The sequence below is a fragment of the Pteropus medius genome, unplaced genomic scaffold (genome assembly GCF_902729225.1).
Source record: "Pteropus medius unplaced genomic scaffold, Ma_sr-lr_union100, whole genome shotgun sequence".
NCBI classification, from domain to species: domain Eukaryota; kingdom Metazoa; phylum Chordata; class Mammalia; order Chiroptera; family Pteropodidae; genus Pteropus; species Pteropus medius.
The window spans coordinates 4976417-5003118 of NW_024349803.1; the positions used below are offsets into that span (position 1 = coordinate 4976417).

General features: G+C 33.4%; 1 protein-coding gene across 5 annotated transcripts in view; it reads left to right on the forward strand.

Annotated features, from left to right (window-relative positions):
- The window catches only part of ATP2C1 (ATPase secretory pathway Ca2+ transporting 1), a 97140-nt gene that overhangs the window by 15304 nt on the left and 55134 nt on the right, over positions 1 to 26702 (forward strand). For all 5 annotated transcript variants that reach the window (XM_039837118.1, XM_039837115.1, XM_039837113.1 and 2 more), the window contains 6 exons: positions 5927 to 6037; positions 7536 to 7652; positions 10154 to 10243; positions 12198 to 12233; positions 16202 to 16263; positions 16795 to 16903. In XM_039837118.1, the coding sequence (XP_039693052.1) occupies positions 5969 to 6037; positions 7536 to 7652; positions 10154 to 10243; positions 12198 to 12233; positions 16202 to 16263; positions 16795 to 16903 (483 nt within the window). In that variant the 5' untranslated portion in view covers positions 5927 to 5968. The remainder of the gene's footprint in view (positions 1 to 5926; positions 6038 to 7535; positions 7653 to 10153; positions 10244 to 12197; positions 12234 to 16201; positions 16264 to 16794; positions 16904 to 26702) is intronic.

The following is a 26702-nucleotide window of genomic DNA, read 5'->3' on the forward strand; positions in this document are numbered from 1 at the left end:
TTTCCACCTTCGTGACCTAATTACCTTCAAAGGCCTCATGTCTAAATACCATTACATTGGGGTTTAGGACTTCAGCATATGAATTTGGGGAGGGAGAGACAATTTAGTTCACAGCAAGTCCCATGTAATTGTGATTTGTATCAGAATTAGAAAATGATGTGTAATAGTGCTTAGACACAAAAATAACAGTGAATCACGTACGAATCTTGGTAAAATGCAAATTTAGGGTTCAGTAGCTTCAGTATGCAATGAGGCCTGATGCATGTAGGAACCATATTTAACTGAATTATTCATACGGCCTAAAGATAAGAAAGTTTCTGTAGTTTTTAAATGCACCCAATTAAAAACTCTCAGCTTGTCTTATTGTCCAGGTAGATCTGGTTTTTTTAGTAGAGGTAGAGATGCATAATGAAATAGTTATTTCATTCTAGCCAGAGTGGCCTAGTCACATGCAAATTAGATTTCCATTGTCTTGGGTTTTACTAGTGTTCATCTCGATTTGGAACAGTTGGCATATCTTAGCCATTCTTCATGTCTTAGCTCAGAGAAGTTTTCCAAGAATACTGAAGGCTGTAACAGTCTTTCCCTCCTCTGAATTTTCAGACTTAACTTACCTGCTTTTGTGGTAATTTACCTTATGGCAGCGCTTATATGTTTGTATTTTGGTATGACTTGGCTCTCCAAACTGAATTATTCATCTCTCCAGGGTATAGACTATGGAGTATGTGGTTGTGTGTATGGTCTGTTATTTAGTAAATGCTAATTGGTTGTATGAATTCAAAGTGTGTAGAGCTAATAAATGTCATTATTTGAAATAAATTTAAAGAAACTAATAGGAAATTAAGGTATGGTTAAACCCAGAGTATTTTTAAGTCCAAGTAGGAGATAAGTAAGTAGTATTTGAAACCTGGGATCACAGACAGTAGACTTCTAACTATAATAACATGAGAAAGACAGCATACCTTAAGATGGTTTATTTTCAGATGATTAAGATGGTTACCTTCAACTCTCAAAATCAAAGCATTACTAAATCATTCAGGTTATTTTTCAGCTGAAAACACTCTTATTTAACTAGAAAAAATTAAACGTTTGCATAATAGCATAATAATAACATATACTAGCTGCAAAATTTTCCCATAGTGGCTGCAGTTTTTGACAATTCCACCAGCAGTGTATGAATTTTCTGGTTTCTTTGCATTCTCTTCAACACTTGTGACAGTCTTTTTAATTTTAGCCATCCTACTAGATGTGAAGTGCTATCTCATTGTGGTTTTGATATGTGTTTTCCTTGTGGCTAATGATGTTGAGGATCTTCTCATGTGCTTATTTGTCATATATATATCTTCTTCGTAGGAATATATATTGAGAAATTTTACTCATTTTTTAATTGAGTTATTTGTGCTTTTATTATTGAATTCTAAGTTTATAGGACAATTCCCTTATCAAGAAATGACTTGCAAATGTTTTCTGCCATTCTGTGGGTTGTCTTTTTCAATTTCCTGGTGTCCTTCGTAGCACAAAAGTTCTAAATTTTGATAATGTTTAATCTTTTTTTTCTTTTGTTTCTTGTGTTTTTAGTGTCATTTCTAGGAAATTGTGGTCAAGATTTAAGCCCATGTTTTCTTCTAAGAGTTTTATAGTTTAAGCTCTTAAATTTAGGTCTTTGATCCGTTTTGAGTTAATTTTTATATATAGTGTGAGGGAGGGATCCAACTGTATTTTTTTATGTGTGGTACCCAGTTGTCCCAGCACTATTTGTTGAATTGAAGAGAGTCTTCAAGTATTCTTTACCATGGTGAATAGCATTACTATTTAGCATGTAAGACAAGCTAGAAATCTAGTGTAATTCTTGATATATGTATCTAATTCATCATTATGTTGTCATTTTTACCTCTACTATTCCTGCACCCCACCATCCTTGTCCAAAATACATTTATCTTTCATTTAGACTTATATAATAGTGTCCAAACTGGTATATTCTCACCACTCTTACCATTTCCAACTTGGGCCCCTGCCTTTTTTTTAAGACCATAGTTCAAAGCCTTTCTGCTCACCCGGCCCCCCGCTCCGGATCTAGACAAGATAATATGACCCATAGGGCCCTGTAAGATCACTACCTATTACTTTAGGCTATTTTTGCTTTTTATGTCCTCTTCATTTCTTTAATCTAGGTACTTCTCAAAAAATATTTTCATATGCTCTCTCTACCACAGCTACTAACATGCCTACATCTTAACTATATTACTCTATCTTCCCACCCGTAACTATGGATGGATTTTCCATTTCCTTATTTAAGGCCAGCCCTTCTATAAATTCTCCAGATTCCATTCCCTCTCATTTAGTCAAGAACATTGCTTTATCAGTTGTCCTTTTTCTCTTCTGCATTATCAGTTTTTCCTCTACAGATCATTTTAATCAATATGTAAACATGTTGTTTTTCTTTGCTCTTAAAAAAAAACCAAAACAACTTGACTCACCTCTACTTTTCATCTTGGCTGTAATCCCATTTCCCTATTCCTGCTTACAGCAGAATTGGAAAGAATTATCTGTGCTTTCTGTCTCTAACTTCTCTTTTGCTGTTGTCTTTGAAGCCACTCTTACGTGATTTTTGGTCCCCACCACTCCATTGAAATTGCTCTCTTCATTTATCTCCATGTTGCCAAGTCCAGTGGTCAGTTGTCAGTCCTCATTCTTAACTTTTCAGTAACATTTGGCCCAGCCATATACACCCTCCTCGAAATACTTGCTTCACTCAGCTTCTCTTTTGGTTTTCCTTTACCTCACTGGTTGCTTGTTCTTGATCTCTTTTAGCTACTGCTCATCTCTGATCTCTCTGTGTTGGGAGAATGCCCAAGGGACAGCCCACAGACATCTTCCTTTTCTTTTGTGCTGGTGTATGTTTATTCTCAGATTTAGTACTATTTATGTGCTTATGACTACTCACTCTTATATATCCAGCTTGGATCTCTCCTGTGTATGTGCACACTCACCTACCTCCTGGACATTTCTGTCCAGATGTCTAATAGTAGCTAGTTCCTTTGCTTCTTTCAGGTCTCTTTGCCCAAATTTCACCTTAATGGAGAGGTCTTCCCTGACCTCCCAATATAAAATGAAGAAACTGCTCCCCTACTTATTCTTCTTAATTGTTTTCTAGAGCATTTATTGCATACCACTTTATTATAGTCTTTTGTTTCCTATTGGTGTGTGGCTCTATGAGGCTAAATTTCTTGCCTCTTTGGTCACTTCTGTGTTCCTAGTACCAAGAACAGTGTCTGGCACATAGTAAACATTGATTATGTGTCGAAGGGTTGAATGAATAAGTGAATAAATGCTGGCCTTTGTTTAGAACTTCATTCTCTCCATGTGCCCCCCCTTCCTTGAGAACTTTGCACATTCAGTTCCTTCTGTTCTTCCATTCCTTCCTTTAGGCAGTTTCTTGTCTTTGACTTGTGTAAGCATCACTTCCTCATCAGAACTTTACTCATTGTAAGTTCTCATGTTCATGGACTTCTCCTTCAGAGTAGTGATCATTTGTAGTTTTCCATTTATTTGCACTATCTTTGATAATCTGTCTCTCCCCAACCCCCTACTCCAGGGTATTTTTGCTTATTGTTAAATCTTAAGGTCCTAGCACAGTCATATTCTCAATAAGTGCAGTGTTTGTTGAAAGACTGAATGAACAAATTAAAATACTCTTATAAGCCATATAACTAATGATCCATTTGAGCTAGTAAATCTCTATGACACTTGCTTTAAAAGAAAATAGGATTAAAATTAATAATTTCCATAATTTTAAGTTAATATAGAATATAGCAAGCATAATTATAGTTGACATCACTGCTTTTGGTCAAGAATTTACTGTGCTGTATGTAGCCTCCCTCCATTGTGGGAGAAATTCCTTCTCTTTTGAGCCCATAGGATCCTCCTTGAAGGATTTTATTTATAAGATGTGTTCCAACATAGACCCTATTTACTAGCTACTAAAGGATTACTTTACAAAGATTTTATAAATAAGGCTCTTGTACTGCATTTTGGGTGTTAGAGGTGGCAATTTCCAATATATTAATGATAAGAAAAGTATACCTTAGAAAATCTATTGCAAATCTAGCTTTTCTAACCTTGATTAGTAATTCAGTTCTATATTGAGCTTATTGTACTATTGAATATGGACATATAAATATTAAATAGTTTTGGGAGAAAATAACTATTTGAGTACTTACTACTCGTGGGCCAAATGCTATATTAATGGATGTAATTCTCACATAACTTTAGGCACTATTTATCTACATTTTATACATGAAGAAACAAGTACAGGAATCTTAGATATAAAAGGTTTTCTTAATCTCATTGTCAGTGCAGGCAACAAAAACATGTTTGATCCTACTTAATTTTGTTTTAGGATCTCACAGGATAAAATATTGTCAGACTGGTTAGGTCTCATTGCTTTAAGAGTCAAAAGTCATTTCTAGGAGAATTTTCTCCAGTGTTTAATTTAGAGATGGTTCAATGAAGACTTTCCTCTGTTCTACTTTGTTTTATAGATTTGAAATAAGGGAATTCAGTGGCTCTCAAATGGGTGTACAATTTCCATGAAATTTCCATTTTTTCTCTAACATTTAAAATTTCTTAATTATGTAAAAATGTTAGGCTATAAAATGATTCCAAGACTTCATTTTGCATGAAAGAAAGGTAGTTTGTCTCCAGTTTCCTCATAATTTTTACTCATTAATATCTTCTCATTAAAAGTGGAAAAATACATCTCTTTAAGGCACTTAAACAGTCAACAATGACTTTTTAATAAATGAGATGAAAAACACATAGTATTTGATTGTTCCAGGACTCGGTCACATTGAGGAAATACTGTTTTTTTTTCCCCCTCACAACTATTTACCATGTTTTAGAGTAAGTATAAAGATATTTTTATGGATATAGGCCTCTATACTGATACTTTAATAATAATAGAAACTTAAATTATTTTTCTTCGATCTCATTTGTTATCTTAAAGAAGTTGCCTCAAAAAATTTTTAGGGAAATATTTTATCCTAAAAACGTTGATTATCCAAGGTTGAAAATGTTTTACCTTAAAGCTTAAAGTCTTGTGTCTTGGCAGTAAGATGATTATTTCAGTTTCAGTATTATTTTAATTAGTGGATATGTGGCAACTGAAATATTTTCTTCTTTGAAGTTTCAGTGGGAAGCTTTTTGTTTCCTTTTTCCCTACTTACTTAAAACTTGTCTATAAAGAATCTCACCTTAGGACCTAAGACAAGTCCAGATTGCAGATTTCTAGAAGTGTGTTAAACACTTTTCTGTAGATACTTGCTTATGAAGCTGCATCAACTAGGTACCATGGTTACCATCATCTCTGTGACTTACTCTGCTTGTCTGGTCTCTTGTTTTTTTGTTGTAACTCCAGTTTGAGAATAGGTTTTTAAGTCTGAATTGCTGTCATGGGTGCTTCGGTATAGTAGCTAGGTGTTCTTTTTGGATAGTTAAGAAATGAGCTGACCAGCAGAAGTAATTAAAATGGGGAAAACTTAGCTATTCCTTGTGCTTTGTGTTAAACATGAGTTTAGAGGATTATGACTACATGTAATCATCAGGATCTGCTAGACAGGACATCTGTTTTACTTTTTACTCGTTACATTGCTGTAGAAATAGCATCTTTTAAATTTAATGTGAAAATTGTTTTGTGTTCTAGCTGGCACTGGTAGCCTAATATTTGCAATGTGCTTTCTGGAAAGAACAGCACATGGTTAGTATAAAATTATCTTATTAGTACTGGATACTCATTATTAGACTGAAAATATTTATTTTCTAACTGTAGAAAATAAGTTTCTGTGAACTTTAAGATTTTCATTTATTCTAGACTGCATTAGAATTGTTTGCTATATTCAAATATTTTTCCTTTGTTTTTATTTCCTAGGTTGCACGTTTTCAAAAAATTCCTAATGGTGAAAATGAGACAATGATTCCTGTACTGACATCAAAAAAAGCAAGTGAATTACCAGTCAGTGAGGTTGCAAGCATTCTCCAAGTAAGTGCTTGATAGGGAGGAAAGAATTAGATAGTAAAATGAGTTTACTTAGACTGTATGACTAAGCGCTGTCCAAAAGAATTTCTGTGATGACAGAGATATTCTGTTCTGTCCAATACAGTAACCACTAGTTAAGCATGACTATTGAGTACTTGAAGTGTGATTAGTTTGGGGTGGCGGGCAGTGGGGCGGGGGGGGAAGGGGGCGGGGAGGTGGGGAAACTGAATTTAATTTTATTTAATTTTTATTCATTGAAATTAAATAGCTGCACGTGGCTAATGGTTACTTGATTGGATAGTACAACTCTGGATCATTAGCATTACCAGGAACTGTTAGTGCTGTTAAAGGATTAGTTGGATTAGGAAAATAATTTAATTATTAACATAAGTAGAATTAGGAATTTATCTTTTTTAAATGTTTTCTAAAGTAAAAGCTAAGTACAAGTTCAGAACTGCAAATAAACTTTAATCGCTTTCTAGTTTTAAAAAGCACAATCTAATGAAACATGAAGGAAAGGAAAAATTTTTTTTTCTTTTAAGAATTCATGTATTTTAGTGGGCATTAAAAACATTGGATATCCTTTGAAGGTTTTTTTTTGGTTGTTGCATTTATACTTTGTTTTAAAACCATTTATAGATATATTTAAGTGTTGTAAGATTCTGTTGTTGAAATGTATTATAAAATTTTTGGTCTGAGAAACTAATTGTTTTAGGGGTGCAGTTAATTTCATTTTTTTAAATGATTGTTATAATAATAAATGATAGACAGTGACTGATGAATGTAGGTGTATTCATAGATTAATAGATCATAAATGTCCCAAGAACCAGTTCATCTTAACTTCATTATTTTGAGCAACTTATGAACTAGAAATTTTCTGCTTGAAATAATTATACAGTCCAAGAGCAAAAAAGATGATACCAACCTCAAGATTTGATAAACATAGAGAACAAGGAAGGTGGTTATGGCCCATTGAATGTTCTTTTAGAGAAACTAATTTTAAAAAACAAGATAACAGTGAAAACAAGGAAAGCTCATTAAAGGGTATTGATATTTTGCTTTCTGTAAGTGTGTGGCTGGTTTGTGTTATTCCTCTTTCCCTTAGAAAATTATAAGTTTTTTGCTTGTTTATTAAACTCTACCTTGTTGCTTACAATTAAAATAATTTTTTTATTGAGGTATAATTTACATAAAATATAATGTACCTATATTAATTATACAGTTTGCATTTCAACAAATGTAATAACCACCACCACAATTAAAATGTAGAACATTTTCATCACTCCAAAAAGCTCCCCTATGTCCCTTTGCAGTTAATCCCTCCCAGTATATTGCCTCTGGCCCCGGACAACCACTGATATGCTTTCTGTCTCCATAGATTAGTTCCCATTATTGTAGAAGTTACTGTAAATGTGATTATACAGTAGGTATTTCTTTGTGTTTTTCTTCTTTTGTTCTCTGCTGACATTTTTAATAACTTTTATATGTAAAATCTTAATAGGCCGATCTTCAGAATGGTCTAAACAAATGTGAAGTAAGTCATAGGAGAGCCTTCCATGGCTGGAATGAGTTTGATATCAGTGAAGATGAGCCACTATGGAAGAAGTATATTTCTCAGGTGAGATATTTTTATTTCCTCCTCTGCTGTGTAATTTATATGTATTTTTGTTAGTGTGATTGTTTACTTTTGTGAAGTTATTTATGGGGAAAGGAAATAAATATTAAAAAATTTTTTTAACCTAAAATTTTCACTTTGTTAGGGTTTACTGTTAGGTTGGAATTTCTATAATTTTTAGTATGCAAATCTTTAAGGGCTTATGTCACATGGAGGTGATACTGTTAGCAGTGGTTTCCTATGCAGTTGTATAACTTATACTTTTTTTTTTTATTACAGGAATGCTAATATTTTTAAAAGTAATATGGCCTGCTTTGAAAATTAGTAAAGTAAGTTAGGTAATTTGAATCCAGACTGCCTGGGCACATATTCCACCTTTATTTCTACTAGCTATATGATCTTTATTATCCTCTGAACCTTTATTAAAGTGGGGACAGCAATTAGGAAATAATAAGCTATCAATAGACGATAGCTATTTTAAATTTATTTTATTAGTATTCTAATTCTTTCAGAGAGACTTATTGTAGGATTTTAAAAAAATCTTCATAACAAGTATGTTAATGTGAAAAGTTATAAGAATCTTATGGCTAATTTTCAACTAGTAGGGTTAGTTTGCCAAACAAATCCTTTTTAGTAATCTGTGGGGTTTTTTAAAAGATCTATGTTTTACTTTTCTGATAGGCCTTCCCTGTTAATAAGCCCAACTTTACCAGTATTATCTTTGCAAAAGAATTGGTCTAAAGAGAAAAACTGAATTTTTAGAGATGAAAAGAACCTTGTGTGAATCTGTCATGTTGTTACAGAGTATTTTTATGTGCATGTTTGTATTCTGACATTTACCACATTTCTGTATTACCTAGGCCTTCAGGAAGTTTACTCTGGATTTATAAATTACAATGATTTGACTTATCCCTAGGCCAGTATGATTTAATGTTTTATTTTCTTGATCTTGTTTTATAGCAAGAATACCTGCTGATATCATAGGATTGCTGTGAGAATGAAATAAAACAGTGCTATTAATGTAGTTAAGCACAGGCAACAACTAATAGTAAATATCAGTTGTCGATCATAAAGCATTAGGTGACTCTTTACTCCTTCACAGAGAATACGAATTTATTGTTTTGCAAACATTTGTCAGAAGTCAAATCTTTGGTATAGTGGCACAGCTTTTTTTGGGGGGGCGGTGGAATAAAAAAGACCATGGGCTTTGCCCTCAAAATGTGATGAGAATAGTAACATTTAAAGAGGGTTTTATGGTTTACACAGTTAATGCCTCTCACAATCTTTGGTATAAGATACTGTTTTACTAGGTGAAGATCCCTCTCCCCTCCGTGGGGCTTAAAAAGATTAAGGTCCCAAGTGGCACGAGCTGGATTCAAACCCATACTCCGACTTAGTCAAGTGTGTGGTTTGTCACCCCTGAATCACATTGCAGTTGTAGTTTTATTTTGCGAGAGCAGCGATTTTCAGTTCTCTCTGCATTAAAGTTACTTGGGGAATGCTGTAAAAATGCTAAAGCCTGTGTCCTGTGCCCAGAACTTCTGATTTAATTGGTCCGGTGTGAACTTGGGCATTTGTTAGAGGTTCTTCATGTGATTCTGATATGAAACTGGGTTGGAACCACTGCTAGGGAATGAAGCTGTAAAGGGAAAGGGAAGTGGTGGCATTTCACCTTAGAGCTGTGGTGTCCAGGGACTGGGGGGGGTCTCTGCTAGGATGGATTTTTGTATGTAGCCTAGCTACGTTCCAGTTTAGACAGTGATTGGCACCACTTCATCAGAGGAAGAGATTCTGACAACAGAGCTCTGATGTTTAAGTAGGAGGATGTCCCACTGGAAAAATTTGGGATGGGTCTGGTGCTTGATCATTTAAGTGCTGCCTGATTAGGTTGGTTCTGTGGTCTTGTTTTTTAATATACTATTGGCTCTACTATATGGATAATTTTTTAATATACTACTGGCTCTACTATATGGAAAACCTTGGGAAAAGGCTGCTTCTGTGGAGAGGTGGTTATTCCTGTGGTGTGTGGGTCAACCACAGAATTGTAATCTATATTAATTAGTATAGGAATGTTGAGGAATGTTTGAATCTCATAATTTAAGTGTTCTACCCAATATTTAACCTAAATTTTTAGCTTAAAAACCATTTCCACTTATTCTAGACTCAGAGATTCAGAACAGCTTTATCTATTCGATTAATATACTAAAATACATGTGTACTATAAGGAGTTGATAATTTCTTAGTTTTAAGAAATCGATATTTAATTTTAAGTATTGATATTTAAAGAGTAGTTTTCTGAAAGGGAGATGTTATGAAATGGTAACTTTTAAATGTAATTAAGTGTCAATTTTTTTTTGGTAATTGAAGATTTATTTAAAATAAACCAATTGTAGACTCATAATTTTCTGATCATGCCCCAGTAATTTTTTTAAAGCTTTTGCTGTGATGGAGCACAACTGTCATTCGTACAAAACTGTTGAATTGCTGTTTGTTTTCACTTTCAGTTTAAAAATCCCCTTATTATGCTGCTTCTGGCTTCTGCAGTCATCAGTGTTTTAATGCATCAGTTTGATGATGCTGTCAGTATCACTGTGGTAAGAAGAAATATATATTTTTTTAAATCGTTGGTTAATCATATAAATTAGGATTGGCTTTTATTTTGGAAAATGAATTATTGAGAAATACTTTAATGTTTTTTCATGTTTTTTGGTTAATATCCAAAGTACTTTTGGTTGCAGTAATCTCAAGTAATGTTCAAGGGTCTTGATTGGTACACATGAGAATTATTTAACCATCTAGTAGTTTCACAGATATGAAATATTTTACAATAATTTTCCAGTTAAATTTTCAATTTATTTTACTTTCCAGTTAAATATATATTTTGACTAATTATGAACGAAAGCCTCCCGTTTGTGAAATTAAAAATATTACCCAACAATGCACAACTGCATTTACTATAAAAGATTTTTTTCCTTTCAACTAGGTTATTCTACCTTTCATTGAAAGTTTTCTCATCATTTTTTTTTTTGCCCCTAGTGTAAACTATTGATTAAAGCAAGTATATTATGCTTGAGAACACAGTAAAAATTAATGTAGAACAGCAATTCTCAAATTGTTACTTGAGGACTCCCAGGAATCTCAGACCATTTCAGGGAGCATGTAAGGTCAAAACTTTTCATAATACTAAAACATCATTTGTCTTTTCACTGTAGACATTTGCATCAGTGGCGCAAAAGCAATGGCGAGTAAAACTGTTAGAGCCTTGACTAGAATAAAAATAATGGCACCAAACTGTACTAGTAGTCATTGTTTTTTTTCCATTGTTTCTCTTAGGAATGTTTTTGATAAAGCAGCAAAAAATTTTGACCCTTGAGTACATGCCTTTTTAATATTCTGTGTGATGAAATGGGAAATATACATAAAGGACTTTTATATATTGAAGTATAGTGGTTGTCTTTAGGAAAGGTGATTGATGTGAGCTAACCTTTTACTTGAAAGAATGACTGATAGACAAACTGGTTATTAAGACTTGGATAACTGGCATACTTTTTTTGGAAGTGAATAAAATGAGCCTTTCACTTCAAGAATAACAACTAACAAAATTTGTTGCCATGATAAAATTCAAGCTTTCAAGTGATAATTAGCTTCCCAATATTTAAGTTTTTATTCTAATGACATCAGAGTGATTTCAATGAATGTAATTTTTTTTTTTACTGTTATGCAATGTGTCAACATTTGAAAGATTTGAATAAACCAAGTGAAGCAATATTTTCTAAATGACCAGGACAATTACAGAATTTTTAATGATAAAAGGTTCATTCAAAATGCAAGATTGATCAATGGATTTTAATATGACACATTATGAAAAGTTCATAGGTATAGTTTTATATTCTACATTGCACATTACTTTTAAATAACTAGCACTTGTCTAATTTTGGTGTAGTAGCTAAGAAGACTCTCCACAGTCATCTGAATAAAGCTTTTAAAGTGTTTTTTCCAACAATATCTGTATGAGACTGGATTTTCTTCATATACTTCAGCCTAATCAGTGTAAATATGAGAATCCAGGTTTCTATTAAGGTATACATTAAAGTTAAAAAAATTGAAACCTGCCACTTCTCTCACAATTATTTTTCGAGGGGGAGATATGTTTAATGAAAAAATGTTGTATGTGTTAACATGTAATAGGTTTATTATTTTTTAGATGAATTAATAAGTAGGAATGAAAATAGTAATTGAAAAAGCATTTAATATAGTAACTATCATTAGATATAACCCACAAAAACAAAAACTGATCCTCAGTTTTTTAGCACATTAACGGATCCTAAGATCAAAAAGTTTGAGAAGCTATTATAGGAGAGGCAAGCCACTGTCAGTTTCTTCCCCCACAGGCCTCAAGGCACAGTTGTGATTTCTTTCCCAGCTGATCTCAATGCTTAATGTCTGGTAGCTTGGGACTGCAGATAGTCAGAAAAATAAAATATGATTAACAAATATTTCTGAAGTTATAATGTTTTATTTAAAAGGATGTTTCTTTGTTTTGTTTAGGCAATACTGATCGTTGTCACAGTTGCCTTTGTTCAGGTGAGTAGGTAGCCTATTTTGCCAACGTGAAAATGGTACTTTAGTTAATTGCTTTAAAAAAATTACGATAGCTTATGGCATTGGGGGATGATAATGTTAGTCAGAGCAATTTATTATTTGTTTTTGAAATAATTTCAGAAACAACTCTCTGGGAAAGTTTGTGAGACTAACTGGAAAGCTTTGATTAGGTAGTCACATACAGAAAATCTAGTTTTTTTAATTTGACAGTCTTAAAGATAACTGAAGCATGTAGAAACAAAATGCATAGTAACAGAAACATCCAGCAATAGGTTTTAAATTTTTTTTACAATTAAAAAATTGGACCAGAGTTTAAATTCCTCATTCTTCCACAGAAGATATGTTCTGACCTGGATCAGCCTCCTTATTCAACATAGACATTAAAACAGTAAATAAAACATATAAAAGGAACCCTTTTTTTCACCCATCTCATCCAACCCCGCTTCCATCTGGCAACCATCAAAATGTTCTTTGTACCTAAGAGTTTGTTTTTGTTTTGTTTGTTCATTTATTTTGTTTTTTAGATTCCATATGTAAGTGAAATGATATGGTATTTCTCTTTCTCTGTTGGACTTATATTACTTCGTGTAATACCCTCTAGGTCCATCTATGTTGTCACAAATGGCTAGATTTCATTCTTTTTTATGGTTGAATAATATTTCATTGTATATATGTACCACCTCATCTTTATCCATTCATCTACTTTTGGACACTTAGGTTGTTTCCATATCACGTTTCCATGTTATAAATAATGCTGCAATGAACACAGGGGTGCGTATATCTTTTCAAATTAAGTGTTTTGGATTTCATGAGATAAATACCGAAAAGTAGGATTGCTGGATGGTTCTATTTTTTAAATTTTTTGAGGAACCTCCGTACTGTTTTCCATAGTGGCTACACCAGTTTACAATCTCCCCAGCAGTGCACGAGGATTCCTTTTTCTCCACATTCTCACTAGCACTTGTTTGTCAATTTATTAATGATAGCCATTCGGACAGGTGTGAGGTGATATCTCATTGTGGTTTTAATTTGCATTTCCCTGATGATTAGTGATGTTGAACATCTTTTCATATATCTGTTGGCTATCTGTATGTCTTCTTTGGAGAAATGTCTATGTTCAAATCTTCTGCCCAATTTTTTAATTGGATTATTTGCTTTTTGTTGTTAAGGTGAGTTCCTTATGTGTTTTAGATACTAACCCCTTATTGGATGTATTATTAGCAAATATCCTCTTTCATTCAGTAGGTTGTCATTTCATTTTATTGATGGTTGCCAGTTATAAAAAGTCCTGGGGATGCAAAGTACGACATAGGAAATATAGTCAATAATATTGCAATAATTACATATGGTGTCAGATGGGTATTAGACTTATTAGGGTGATTGATCACTTCATGTGTTATATAAATGTCTAATCACTATGTTGTACACCTGAAACTAATATAATTCAAATATAAATGAAAACAATTTTAAATTAATATACGTAATATGGAAATCATATCAGGATTTTTATTGACAAGTATAGGCATAAAGAAAAACATCGACTGTTTTATGTTTGTTTCAGTATCAAATTCTGTAGATTTTATTGATAAGTCTTATTAGCTAAAAGTTCTAAAGCATAAATAGAAGGATTATTCTAGTTGAGGGGAATGTAATATCCTGAAGTTCATGTTGTTTTGAGTCTTAAGACTGTATTTTAAGCAATTGTGGTTATTTTCATATCTATGATTTATTCCTTGGGTATTTGCTGTCATTATTCAGGCCTCCTATATTAATATCTAATTTAGTAAGTTTATTAGTTTTATAGAAACCCAGTATAGAGAAACCAGTTGGAATCAGATTATCTACAACAAGTTTGTGAGCTCCATCCGTAGACTGACAGGGGTCCTGTTTCTAGGGAATCAAATTATCTTGCTTAGAACAGACAAGGTTGCCCTAGGGCAAGTGGAGCTTGTTAGTCTAGCAGAGCTCATTCCAGGCTGGGCATCATTCAAGGCACTTGTTCATTTGGCCATGTGGACGGTATGACCCACTGGACCTGTAACTGGAACCCCCTCACATTGTTCATAATTCTATAGCTATGTGGAGGAACTTTCTTCAGAAGGATTCCTACAATACTTATCACTGTATGGAAGACCTTAGTAGCTTCTTCTTTTGGTAAATAGAGAGCCCTTACCCTCGAAAAAAGAACGTAAAATAGCGATTTTAACAGTCAGTGCAGAATTTTACACAAAGATAATGTTATTTACTTTAAATATAGTGGCTAAAACGATGTGTTAAATATCTTTATGATAGGTTCATTTGATAGAAAATGCAAGGAAGCATCAAAACATTAAGAGCCCAGTTTTAAATTGGTAGATCTTGTTTCTTTTACAGAGCCATTTCCCCAAATGAACCTATGAAACTAACAAAATATTCTATAAACAATAATTAAAAACCCTCCCTAAACAGATCCTATTTAATGTCAGTTGAATTTATCATAATACTCTGTCAAAAAACTATCAAAAATATCAGAAATTGTTAATGCTTTATCATTATTTAGTACCTGTGTTTTAGGAGTCTTTTTTATATTTTTATATCTATGTCTACATAATATTTTATATTATGTCTTTTTTTCTGTCTCTTTTTAAAATCTCATTCCCCATCCCATTATACACCCTCACAGCCATAAAAATGACTAATTGTTTTATACAGTCATATGGTGATACCACCTTACAATAAATTTAAAATAACTTTTAGGCATTTATTAGAAATGGCTATCAGATTTTGGGTGGTGTGTTATATTAAATGGTCATTTTGATGTGGAGTTATCTTTGTAGTTGTAGGGAGTAAAGGCTAACGAGTCTGAAGAGAGAGTTAAAGATTGGGCAGCTTCTAGGATCCAGGATTGTTTAGTGTTTTCTAGCCTTTCATTTTATTTTTGCATAAAACTTCCAAATTCCTTAATATCCTGAGTATGGTTGCAGGAGGAGTATTTCATAATTTTTATATTTATAGATTTACCTTACTCTTAACATTTGTTCTTCTTGGCTAAGTAAAGACCGATTTAGTTCTAGGTTATTCTACACAACTTTGCATTTTCTATTTGAAAAAGTTTTTGGTGGGTGTGAAATTTCGATTGGTACTAACACTGCAGTTATTTCAAAACACTACCCAGCTTTCATTCCCACTGCTCCCTCCTCTCCCCTTTTAACCTTAGATCAAAAGATTGATGTGCTTAGTGCAGACATGAGACAAAAATAGCAATGTTGTTGCGTGAAGCGAGACTGGTCATGGAAATGTGCACCTAAGTAGCATGAGGCGAAGGATGTCTCTGACCCTCAGCTGTGATTATATGGACGGAAGATGGCTGGAGCATAACAGAGTTAGGGCTCCTAAGAATTTCTCCTTTTGCATGATTCAGGGTGATGGAAAAGATATCTATCAAGGCAAGGCCAGCCACATCTCACTTGTTATTTAATATATGTTCTTTCCAAGCAATCTTATTCTATAAATCTTTGTAGTTAGCATGGACCTAAATCCTCAGATTTTCCTTGCATTAATTATCTTTGACTTCTTTGGTCATTAAGCACTGAAAGTAAAATTATCTTAATTATGAGGCTCAATGATCTTAACTTTTAATGACCGAAAATTATATACTCTTTGGACATACCAGTGAGTTTTCATTATTTTTGTATAACTTGACCTTAGCTTTGCACACTGAATATTAAAATATAAAATTGAGAATACTTAATTATCAAAATTGTTTGGTCACTATAACATTATTTAATAAGAGACAAGCTTTTATGTGAAGGAATATAAGTGCAAATAAAAGATAAGAATTGGGGCAAATTTTTAAATAATGAGCAAGATTTATATTTAAGTCTAACATGGAATATGTTCATAGGAACATACCTTTTTATATTTCTTTATAAATGTTTAATTTAATATTATGTTCTGCTTTTTTAAAATAGGAATATCGTTCAGAAAAATCTCTTGAAGAACTGAGTAAACTTATGCCACCAGAATGTCATTGGTATGATCCTTAATTCTGATATGGATATTTACTCTTAAAAATAGGAATTGAATGTGACTAGTACAATATATGTTGTGTCCTCAGATTTGTCTAAACACAAGGTAGAAACCATTCATGCTTTATTTGGTGTAGTAAGTTTTACTATGAAAACTTTAAAGTTAGTTCTGATTTTGAGATTCTCGATACATGCTTTTGTTCAACAGATTTTTGTGTACGTGTGCAACTGTGTTAAACACTGTTGTGGGTACAGTGATACACAGACCAAGATGATTCAGAAGGTTGCTTCAATTTTCACATTTTACATTTGAACAAGTGGTTAATTTTTTCAATGCTTTTTTTTGTTATCTGAGCATCTTAATTACCAAGAGCATAAAAATAATGCTTTTCTTGGTTCTTATATTTGTTTTAACTCCTTAGAAGTGGTAATAATACAATATATTTTTTCTCAGGCCAGCCCACTGGAAATAATTTTTTTAAATAAGTGGTTTGGCTTTCTTTTTTAGCCATGGTGGTTTCTGTTTCATGTTACAGTGTACGTGAAGGAAAATTGGAACATACACTTGCACGAGACTTGGTTCCAGGTGATACAGTTTGCCTTTCTGTTGGGGACAGAGTTCCTGCTGACTTACGCTTGTTTGAGGTAAATTTGGTGTCTTTGTCTGTTTGTGCTGCTATAACAAAATCCCACAGACCAGGTTGCTTACAAACAACAGATATTTAGTCCTGTCAGTTCTGAAGGCTGGGAAGTCCAGGATTAAGACGGCACTCTTTCTAGTTCTTAGCTGGTGCCTTACTTCTGTGCCCTCACATGGAGAAAGGGGCTAGGGAACTCTGTGGAGTCTTTTTGAACACTAATATGAACACTAATCTCATTCATGAGGGCTCCACCCTTATGACTTAAGTACCTCTGAAAAGTCCCACTTTGTAATGCCATCATCTTTAGGGTTAGGATTTTAACATGAATTCAGGGCAGAGGATGACGCAAATATTAGACTCTAGCATTTGGTGATCTATTTGTGAGAAGTAAATATAGTTGGGTATAGATTAAAAGATAGACATTAGCAGTTTTAAGGATTAACACAGTTGATTTGAACATTTTGTTTTCTAGTTTAAAAAGCCACGCATATAAATATTTTTTTCTTAAAATATATCTGTTTTTCCTGAAGAGTTTTTTGAGGTGTTTATTTAGTGACGCAGCAAATCTTTGTGGAAATGTATGTTAGGCATTATGGGAGACACAAAGATGATGTGATAGAATTCATGCATTCAGTGAGCCTATACTATTTATGTATACAAATCACTCAACATAAAATAAGATAGAACTTGTTAAGTAAAAAAAGTACTAAGAATATAGGATGAAAATTTAGAGAAGGGAGCAGTTTCTTCTGACGAGTGAAATCAGAGAATACCTCAGACAACATGGCTTTGCTGGTGATAATTGAAGGGTAGTACCGGACAGAGATGAAGACAATGAAGTAACAGTATTTAGATCCCTGTGAAGTGTTATAGTATATAATACAGGGCTAGGGTATATTAAGGATAGAAAATGTATGATGGAATCAAATTCATGAGGGCCTTGGATATGAAATTCCACTTTAGGGTTTATTGGTTAGGAATTAACTTTGAAGGTCATAGGTAGCTGGCAAATGATATTACCCTTAATCTGGCCATAATATATGGAATAGATTAAAGGAATGGAATATGGAGTTAGGCACCTAGTTTAAGAATACCTCATAGTCCATTAGCATGCCAATATCATCTACTAATGGAATTAACAGGCTGTTAACACCTATAGAGCTGTCAGTCTTTGGCTACTTACTATGTCCCAAAATATTAGTGTTCTCATATAAAGGTTATGGAAAGCCCGAAGAACTTTTTGAACTATAATAAAAACACTTCATTTATTCTTGAAATAAAGGCCTTTTTTTCCAAATACTTGAGATTTATCCTTAGATATCAGATTGCTTTAATTGATGAATGGAAATAATTGATAATACAAGTATTAGGAATTTTATTGATTTTCTCTTCTTCTTTCCCCTCTTGGTTGGTCTATTTATGTTTTATCTTTTTACTCATTTTTTCTCCCTCCTATTCTTAATATTTAGTTTATGACAAGAATTTGGATTGTTCATCCTTAGAGATTTGATAGGCCTGTCATTTGATGTATATAGGCCTGTCATTTGATGTATTTCCCTCCCGCAAAGAACTCTAATTTAAAATCATGGAGTTTATGTCATTGTTTTTTCTGGAGTACTTCTCTTCCAATTCAGAAACAGACCTCCTTAGTGAGATCATCAGAAGATGGTATTTCCTATTGTTTGAACTATTTGAACAGTATAGTGACATAGAAACTTCAAAACACCATTTGGGTTGGTAAAATGTTTTAGGCTTTTTATTTAAATAAGAGTTAACTGATCTGCAAACTAATTATCTCAAAGTTCATGTGTAAATGGGAAAAAACTTTTTAGAGTATGGATTATTACATATTTTGTCCACTCAGCAAATGTATATTAAAGACTTATGATGAGTTCAATAAGAAGGAATTTTTGACCTTTTAAAGCTTGATGCTAAAAATGTTAGAAGTGTATGTTTTGTGGAGTAATTTTATTAGTTATTATTGTTTTCCCCCTACTTGTTAAGTTTTTCATATACCACATCAGCACATATTTTACTTGTCAATGCTATAGTTAGGTTGATTTTTCTACTTTTACATATATAGTTGAACATCTTTGTTTTCCTTTATCTCTTTTCAGCCCTATTCATTTAACCTAATACCTGGTATCACAAACCAGCTTTTGCAACTACTTTCACAGTAGATTTAAATAACTTTCCTAAAAGATTTGAGGAAATCTCATGCTGCTTCTAGATTTCAGTGTACCAACTTAAGACATTATTAAGCTGATAAAGTTGATTTTTCTTATGGACCCAGAGACTACTAGGTTTTGGAATTAAACTGGCTCATTGGAATGTTGTTTGCTGAATTTGGCTGTGGTGAGCTTTGGATTATTTTGTAACACTAGCTGGTCATTTGATGTTCTGCGGGAAATAAATTTTTCATTAGGATTTAAAGGAAACAAAAGTCCGCCTTGGGATATCACTAATTTCTCACAAAGTATGTGGATTTTATTTTAGAAAAAGCAAGCCCCCGGACTTCTGCAGTATAGTTCTTTCTTCTTATGAACTTGGCCAAGGCCACGCTTGCCACTTTAACACTATTATGCAGCAACTCCAGAGTCCCTGTCATAAATTTCAGTGGTTCACATTTTGACTATAAACCTTGCCTGGGGCTTCAGTAGCATCTTGTCAGGGTGTTCAGTGACTTGACTGCTGTACAACTTTTATCTCATATTATCTGTTCATAAGTTCTGTCTTAAGTCAGCTCAGGCTTTTGTAATAAAATACTAAAGACTGGATAGTTTAACTATAGATGTATATTTCTTACAGTTCTGGGACTGGGAAGTCCACAATTAGGGTCTGGCAGAATTGAGTTTCTGGCGAGGGCTCTTTTTGGCTTATAGCCTTCTTGCTGTGTCTTCACATAGCAGGTCTATCTCTTTCTATTATTCTTATTCCAAAGCCACTAATCCCATTATGAGTGCCTCACCCACATGACCTCATCTAACCCTAATTACCTCTTAAGGCTGCATTTCCAATTACCATCACACTGAAGATTAGGGCTTTAACATGAATTTTAGGGAGATGCAATTTGGTTCATAGCAGACTGAGACTGTCATTTGTAAACACTTTTTAAAGAAGATTAATATTGATAACTTGAGGAATTCTGTCTTTTGTTTTCTTGCTCAGTCAATTTTTCATAGCCAAGGAATGACCCAATATGTGTTGGTGGCAGTAACCTTACCAACTTAGCTTTAGAGTCGCTGGTGGAGCTGGGATTGAGTAAAACTTAGAGAAATTGAGCCATGAGCATGTTTTCTAGTTTTTTCCCTAAGAGTTTTAATTTTAATTTTTAATAGTATTTGAGAAGAGGCACCACTCACTGGTCAATTAATTAGTAGTAAAGAATGGATTGGTCAAACAATGACTTTAGATGAAACAATATTATTGACTGTGTGTGCTTGCACAACTACATTTTTTGCCTTTTTGGAATATTTTCTGTATTGTTCCAGGTAAAGTCTACATCAATATTCAAAGAATTCTTTATAAGAGAAAACAATGTAAGAGTCAGAGACAAAGTACGTTTCTTTGTTAAAACTATTTTACCTCTTTGAGCTATATCTTTCAAACTAAGCCCCCCAAAAACATTGCCTGAAATAGGTAGGATTTTCTTTCACTTGGAGTTCTGAATGATTAATTCCATTGACACTTCGTTTTGTAGCTCTTGTGCTTTGGATTAGCCCATATCATTCTTTGAAACTGTCTTTAAGATCTAGTCACTGGGTACAGTGGCCTTTTTTAAAAAAAAATCCAGTTTTTTATATGACTTTCTACATGTATCTAACGTTTACAAAACAACCACTTATGTGGCTAAGAGCCAAGAATTAGCCATTTTTATGACACTAGATTATCAGACCATTTAAATCTGGATAGAAAGGTTATCTCTACTCAGAATTAGGTTCTACTGGGGCCATCTTCAGAAGCCCAAACTTAGGACAAGCCAGTTGGCGTTGCCTAGTGAGCGTTTTTACCTCACAAATCCATCTACTTTGTTGTTATAGGGTAGTAGTTTGGTTCAGTGAGTAGTTTTCGGTGTCTTTAGGGTTGTTCCTTCCTATTTCTTAGTTTTCAGGGCAAGTAAAAGCCAAAAATAATGAGTTGAACAAGCACAGATCTACTCTGGCGACCTACCAACTAAGGAGTCAGAAATAATCTCCTTGTCTAAAACCTCACTTAGCCATTATGTCTTTTTCAGTAAGGCTCATATTCTTGCTCACCGTTTTGTTAAGAACTACTAGCAAGCAGCTTCCTTAGTACTTCGTAACTAACTCCATTAGTGGAGCTATGTTAGAGCCTTGTGACTTCCTGAATTACAAAAATACACTTTGATTTACTCAGTGAAAAACTTCATATTCGGGCAAAACTCAGATTCTGATTTGGTTTGCTATGCTTTTCAGAAAGAACCTTTTCAAACATTGCTAGAATATAAGCATGTAGTGATATTTTAAATTTACTTATTTTGGCAATGAAGCTAAATCAATCTGTTATGAAGTTATTTTAGCCATTCAGTAAATATTTGAGTATGGTGTATAGAACACTGTACCAGGCTTCAGGAGTAGAAAGAGAAAAAAAGACACAAACTGTGTGCCCTTTCTGCTGGGAGAAACCAACTTGCAAACAACTGGGATTCAAAGTATAAAATGTGTATGTTTACGAAATGAATTGACCATGTGAGTGTAGGCAAGCCCCTTACTATTTTCAGGCCTGTTTTCTCATTGTGACTTAAAGTTGCCCTCGGGCAATGCATGCTAACTTTTAATGTGCATAGGAATCATCTGGGTTCTGCTTTGGCTGGTCTGGGATGGGCCTAGGATTCTGAATTTTTAACTAGCGCTTAGTCCATGCCAAAAGTGATGGTCCATCTACCACATATAAAAAGATTTTTTTAAAAAGCTTTGTCGAAATAATCTTCTAAACAGTTCGCACATTTAAATGTACCATTTAGTGGTTTCCTATACATAGTTGTGCAACCATCACCACAGCAGTCTAACTGTAGAACTTTCTCATCACTCCCAAAAGAAAACCCTTAACTTTTAGTAGTCACTTTATTCTCTGCCACCGCCCCAGAGTCTGGCAGCTCCTAATCTGCTTGCTTTGTCTGTATCTATTTCTCTATTCTGGACATTTCATATTAATGGAATTTTATGCTATGTTTTGTTTCTGGCTTCTTTCAACTAACAATGTTTTTAAGGTTCATTTATACTGTAGCATGTATCAATACTTAATTGCCTTTTATTGTCAGGTAGTATTCCATTGTATAGATGTTACACAATTATATATCCATTTATATTTAAAATGATTACTGATAGTGAAGGGCTTTCTTCTGCAATTTGCTCTTTGTTTTTCTATATATGTTGTATTTTTTATGTTCCTCAGTTCCTCCAATTTCCTCTTTTTTGTGTTGTTTAATGTATACTTTGATTACCTCCTCGTTTCTTTTTTCTGTATATTTTTTATTTATTTTCTTAGTGGTTATGATGGGAGTTACAGTTAACATCCTCAATTTATAACTGCAGTTTGAATTGATAACCAGCTTCACTTCAATAGCATACAAAAACTTTGCTTACTTTTTTACCACCTTCATGTTGTTTTCACAAATAATATCTTTATATATTGTGTGCTTATTAACATAGATTTCTAAGTATCATATGTTTATTTGTCTTTCAAAGCAGATAGGAAGAATAGAGGAGTTATAAACTCAACATACAGTAATACTGGCATTCGTATTTACCTACATAGTTACCTTCGCTGGAATTCTTTATTTCTTCATATGGCTTTGAGTTACTTTTTACTGTGCACTCATATCAGCTTAGAGGACTCTCTTTTAGAATTTCTTGTAGGGAATTTCTACTAGTGATGAATTCTCTTAGCTTTTGTTAAAAAGCAAATGTCTTTAATTTTTCCTTTGTTTTTCAAAGATAGTTTTGCTGGATATAGAACATTCTTTGATAGTTTTTTCTTTCAGCACTTTGAATATATCACTCTGCTGGTTCTAGCCTTCATGGTTTCTGATGAGAAATGGGCTGCTAATTTTATTGAGGATCCCTTGTACATGATGAGTTGCTTCATCTTTGCTGTTTTCAAGATTTTGTCTTTGTCTTTTAATAGTTTGATTATAATGCTCAGTATAGATGTCTTTGATTTATCCTTTTTGGAGTTTATTAAACCCCCGTGAAGTATATATTTATGTCTTTCATTAAATTTGGGAAGTTTTCATCTTTTATCTCTTCAAATCTTCTTCCCATTTCTGTTTTATTTATGTTTATTTTATTTTTATTTATTATTATTATTTATACCTACATCACCTGGTCTTCCTAGGTGGTCTCCCATCCAAGTGCTAACCAGGCCCGACCCTGCTTAGCTTCCGAGATCAGACATCTGGCTTATTCAGGGTGGCATGGCCATAGACCATGGACCGTGGCTCCACTGAGGCACGAACTCACAACCTTCTGTGTGTAAAGCAGATGCGCTAACTGCTACACTACGGCACCATGTCCTGTTTTTTTTTTTTTAATGGAATTCCCATAATGCTTATATGGATATGTCCATGATGTCCCACAGGCACCTTAGCCTATGTTCATTTTCTTCATTCTTTTTTCCTCTCTACTGTTCAGACTGGTTAGTTTCAGTTGTCTTATCTACAGGTTCGCTCATTCCCCCCTCCCCTTGTTCAGATTTGTTGTCGAACTCCTCAAGTGAACTTTTCATTTCAATTATTATACTTATCAGCATCAGCATATGTTTCCCTTTTATAATTTTTCTCTTTATTGATATTCTTTTTGTTCATTACTTGCTTTTCTGATTTTCTTTAGTTCTTCTTCCACAGGTTCTTTTAGCTCATTGAATGTATTTAAGACAGTTGTTTTAAAGTCTTTCTAGTAAGTCCAATGTATGACCTTTCTCAGGGATAGTTTCTATCAGTTTATTTTTTCCTGTGAATTGGCCACATGTTCTTGTTTCTTTTTTTTTTTTTTAATTTTTTTTTGTCGAAAACTGGTTCTTAAAAATATAATGATGTCATAACTGAACATCAGATTCTCCCCTTCCTCAGAGTTTGTTGTTTTTGATTGTTGAGGGCTACAGTGGTCCAGTTTGTTTAGTGACTTTTCCAAATTATATTTTGCAAAGACTATATTCCTTGTTGTGTGTGATCACTGAGGTTTCTGTTCAATTATCTCAATGGTCAGCCTTATCTGTCGAGAGCCCAAAAGCGGGAAAAAAAGACACTCTCCTGATCTTTGCAGCTTGTTTCTGAGCCAGGGCACTTCTTCAACATTGAGCTAGGTTGCCTACAACTCTGCCTTTACCTTCCTGCCTGTTAGAAACCCCACAAATCTGCCAGAGGTGCAAGCCTAGGGCCCTCTCAGGTCTTTTCTGAGCATGCATCTGGTTCTGGTGCATTTTGCACTTTTTCTTTCATGGTATATTTGGCGGCCCTTCCAAACCCTTATGCCCTATTTAGAAACATTCCTATTCAGCAAGAACAACTTGATATAATCACTTGTGTTTGATGTATATTTCTGTAACAGTATTTTTGTTACACAGCTCAGAAAACCATTCCATGCGAAGAGCACTGTTTATTCTCTTAGATTATATAAGCTTGAGCTGTACTTAGTGTTTTGTTGTCTGATTCTTGTATTTCAGTGGTTAAAAGACAGTATGAGCTGAGGAATGCTATTCATGTTTAAAATGCCAAAGAGAAAGAACTTTTTTTCTCATTAAGTCACTAGAATTTAAAAAGACAGTATGAGTGGTTTAGAAGTAAGACTTAATTAATGTCTTTGTTTTAAGATTCTCATTTTATGTTGGTAGGAAAGGACTGTTGCAAAAGTAGATCATTTGAGTAAATAGTAAGAAGAATCTTAATTTTTGAGAGCAGAAGATAGTTTATCATGATCAGGCATCTTTAGATGTGCTATTGTGGTAAAAATATGCCTCTTTTCTATAGAAAAACCTGATTTGAACAAAAATTCTTATTCTCAAATCGTTGTTGCTCTGCTAAGGCTGACCCTGATGAGCTTGGTCACTGACAGAACCAATACAGCCATGCTTTTCTTCTCTTTTTTAAAAAGTCAGATTATTTTCATACTCCTTGTCTCTGTCCCTATTGACCACCACCTGATGTTAGTATTACCCATGTCTAAGATTCATATTTAAAGTTAAAAATCTTCAGTGAGAAAACATAAATTTCACCTTTCTCAGAAGTTCTGTAGATGTATAGAGGTTTTTTTTTCTTTTAAATATTAGTAGGTCTCTTTTCTAATTAAGAGATCAGAAAATTACGTGCAGTGCTGATTTTTGTAACAAGCATTAGACTGCTAAGTAAAATAAACTTTTTGTTGACTTTTGTAATTCACATATAATTTTTAAAATATATCTTTGCTTAATGTCTTCTCCTAGAAATAATTGAAAAACTGGGTAGGAGAAATAATTTGCAAATTGCTCTTCTAAATAGTTAAAAGGAGGTGGAGATAATCTCTCAACATTTGGGTTTAGTCTCCATAGTTTATTATCATGTGATGTTTGGTAAATTACTTAAAATATCTATAAAATATGGATAATAATAATATTGGCTGTATTGGAGTTGTTAGCAGCTAAGCAATTGTTAGTAAGTAATTTAGCATACTGTGTAGCATAGTGCCTACCAGATAGTAAGCAATGAAATGTCAGCTGATTGTTTTTAGTACGAGCATCATCTTTTAAGAAAGACCATTTTTTTCTTATTTTGGTAATAAATGTGTTAGTGCGAAAAATTATACAGTCCTAAGATTAATTTGGAAAGAAAAATCAAATAATTATGTTCCTTTAATAAAGAAAAATTCTGTTGTCTTTGAACATGGTAGCTATTTTTCTTTTCTTTTTATCTGTAGCTGGGTTGAGGTAATGAACCCAAATTTACCTAGGTTGTCTTTACAAAATTTTATAAAATGGGAAGCCTTTTAAAGACTAAAGGACTGTTGATCTGTGTTTTGAGGTACACTTTTTGTAAGCCCGTTTTAATACCAACATCCATCACATTTACATAGCACTAAATTTTCAGGAAATGCTAATACAGTTTGGTCTCTTTGGAGGTATATAATTTATTTTCATTCTGAGTATTTTTAAACTTTATGATGTAATATTGTAAACCCTTATTTATATTTGTAAAGTTATGTGTCTGCCTAGCACAAGAACATGCCACGCATGTTCCTGCTCTTATGTTCTTTTATCTTTTTTCCTCTCTTTGCCTATAATCCTTTCTGCATAATTATGGCCCAGCCTTGGGGCCCTCAGGTCAATCAGAGCTCTTCAAAAGGGCCATCTACTTTTGAGAGATGTTCTTTATTCTGTTGAAAATGTCACTCTCCACCCTCATGCTGTTTTCCCCTACTACTATGCATAATATTATATACCATATACTTGTTTATTTTTAAAATTACTTTTTCTATTAGAATAATGGATGAGGGCAGGAACTTTGTTTTCTTTACTACTGATTCCACCATGTGTGGTATAGTACAGAGGCCTGGCACATACAAGCATTAATAATATTTGTTAAGTGAATGAATCACTGACATTGATTGAATTAAAACATCATTTTTATTGCATAGATGGGGGAAAAGAATCCATGAATAAATTTTAAATAATTATTTTCTTTGAGGTTTTTAAGGTATTCCCATAAAAAATGAACCATTTAAAAAGACTAGATTAATTATCTTTTCTCCCCACCCCAGAAAAGAAAAGCAGATTTAAAGTTTAGAGTACTTTAAATTAGTAGTTGATAGATA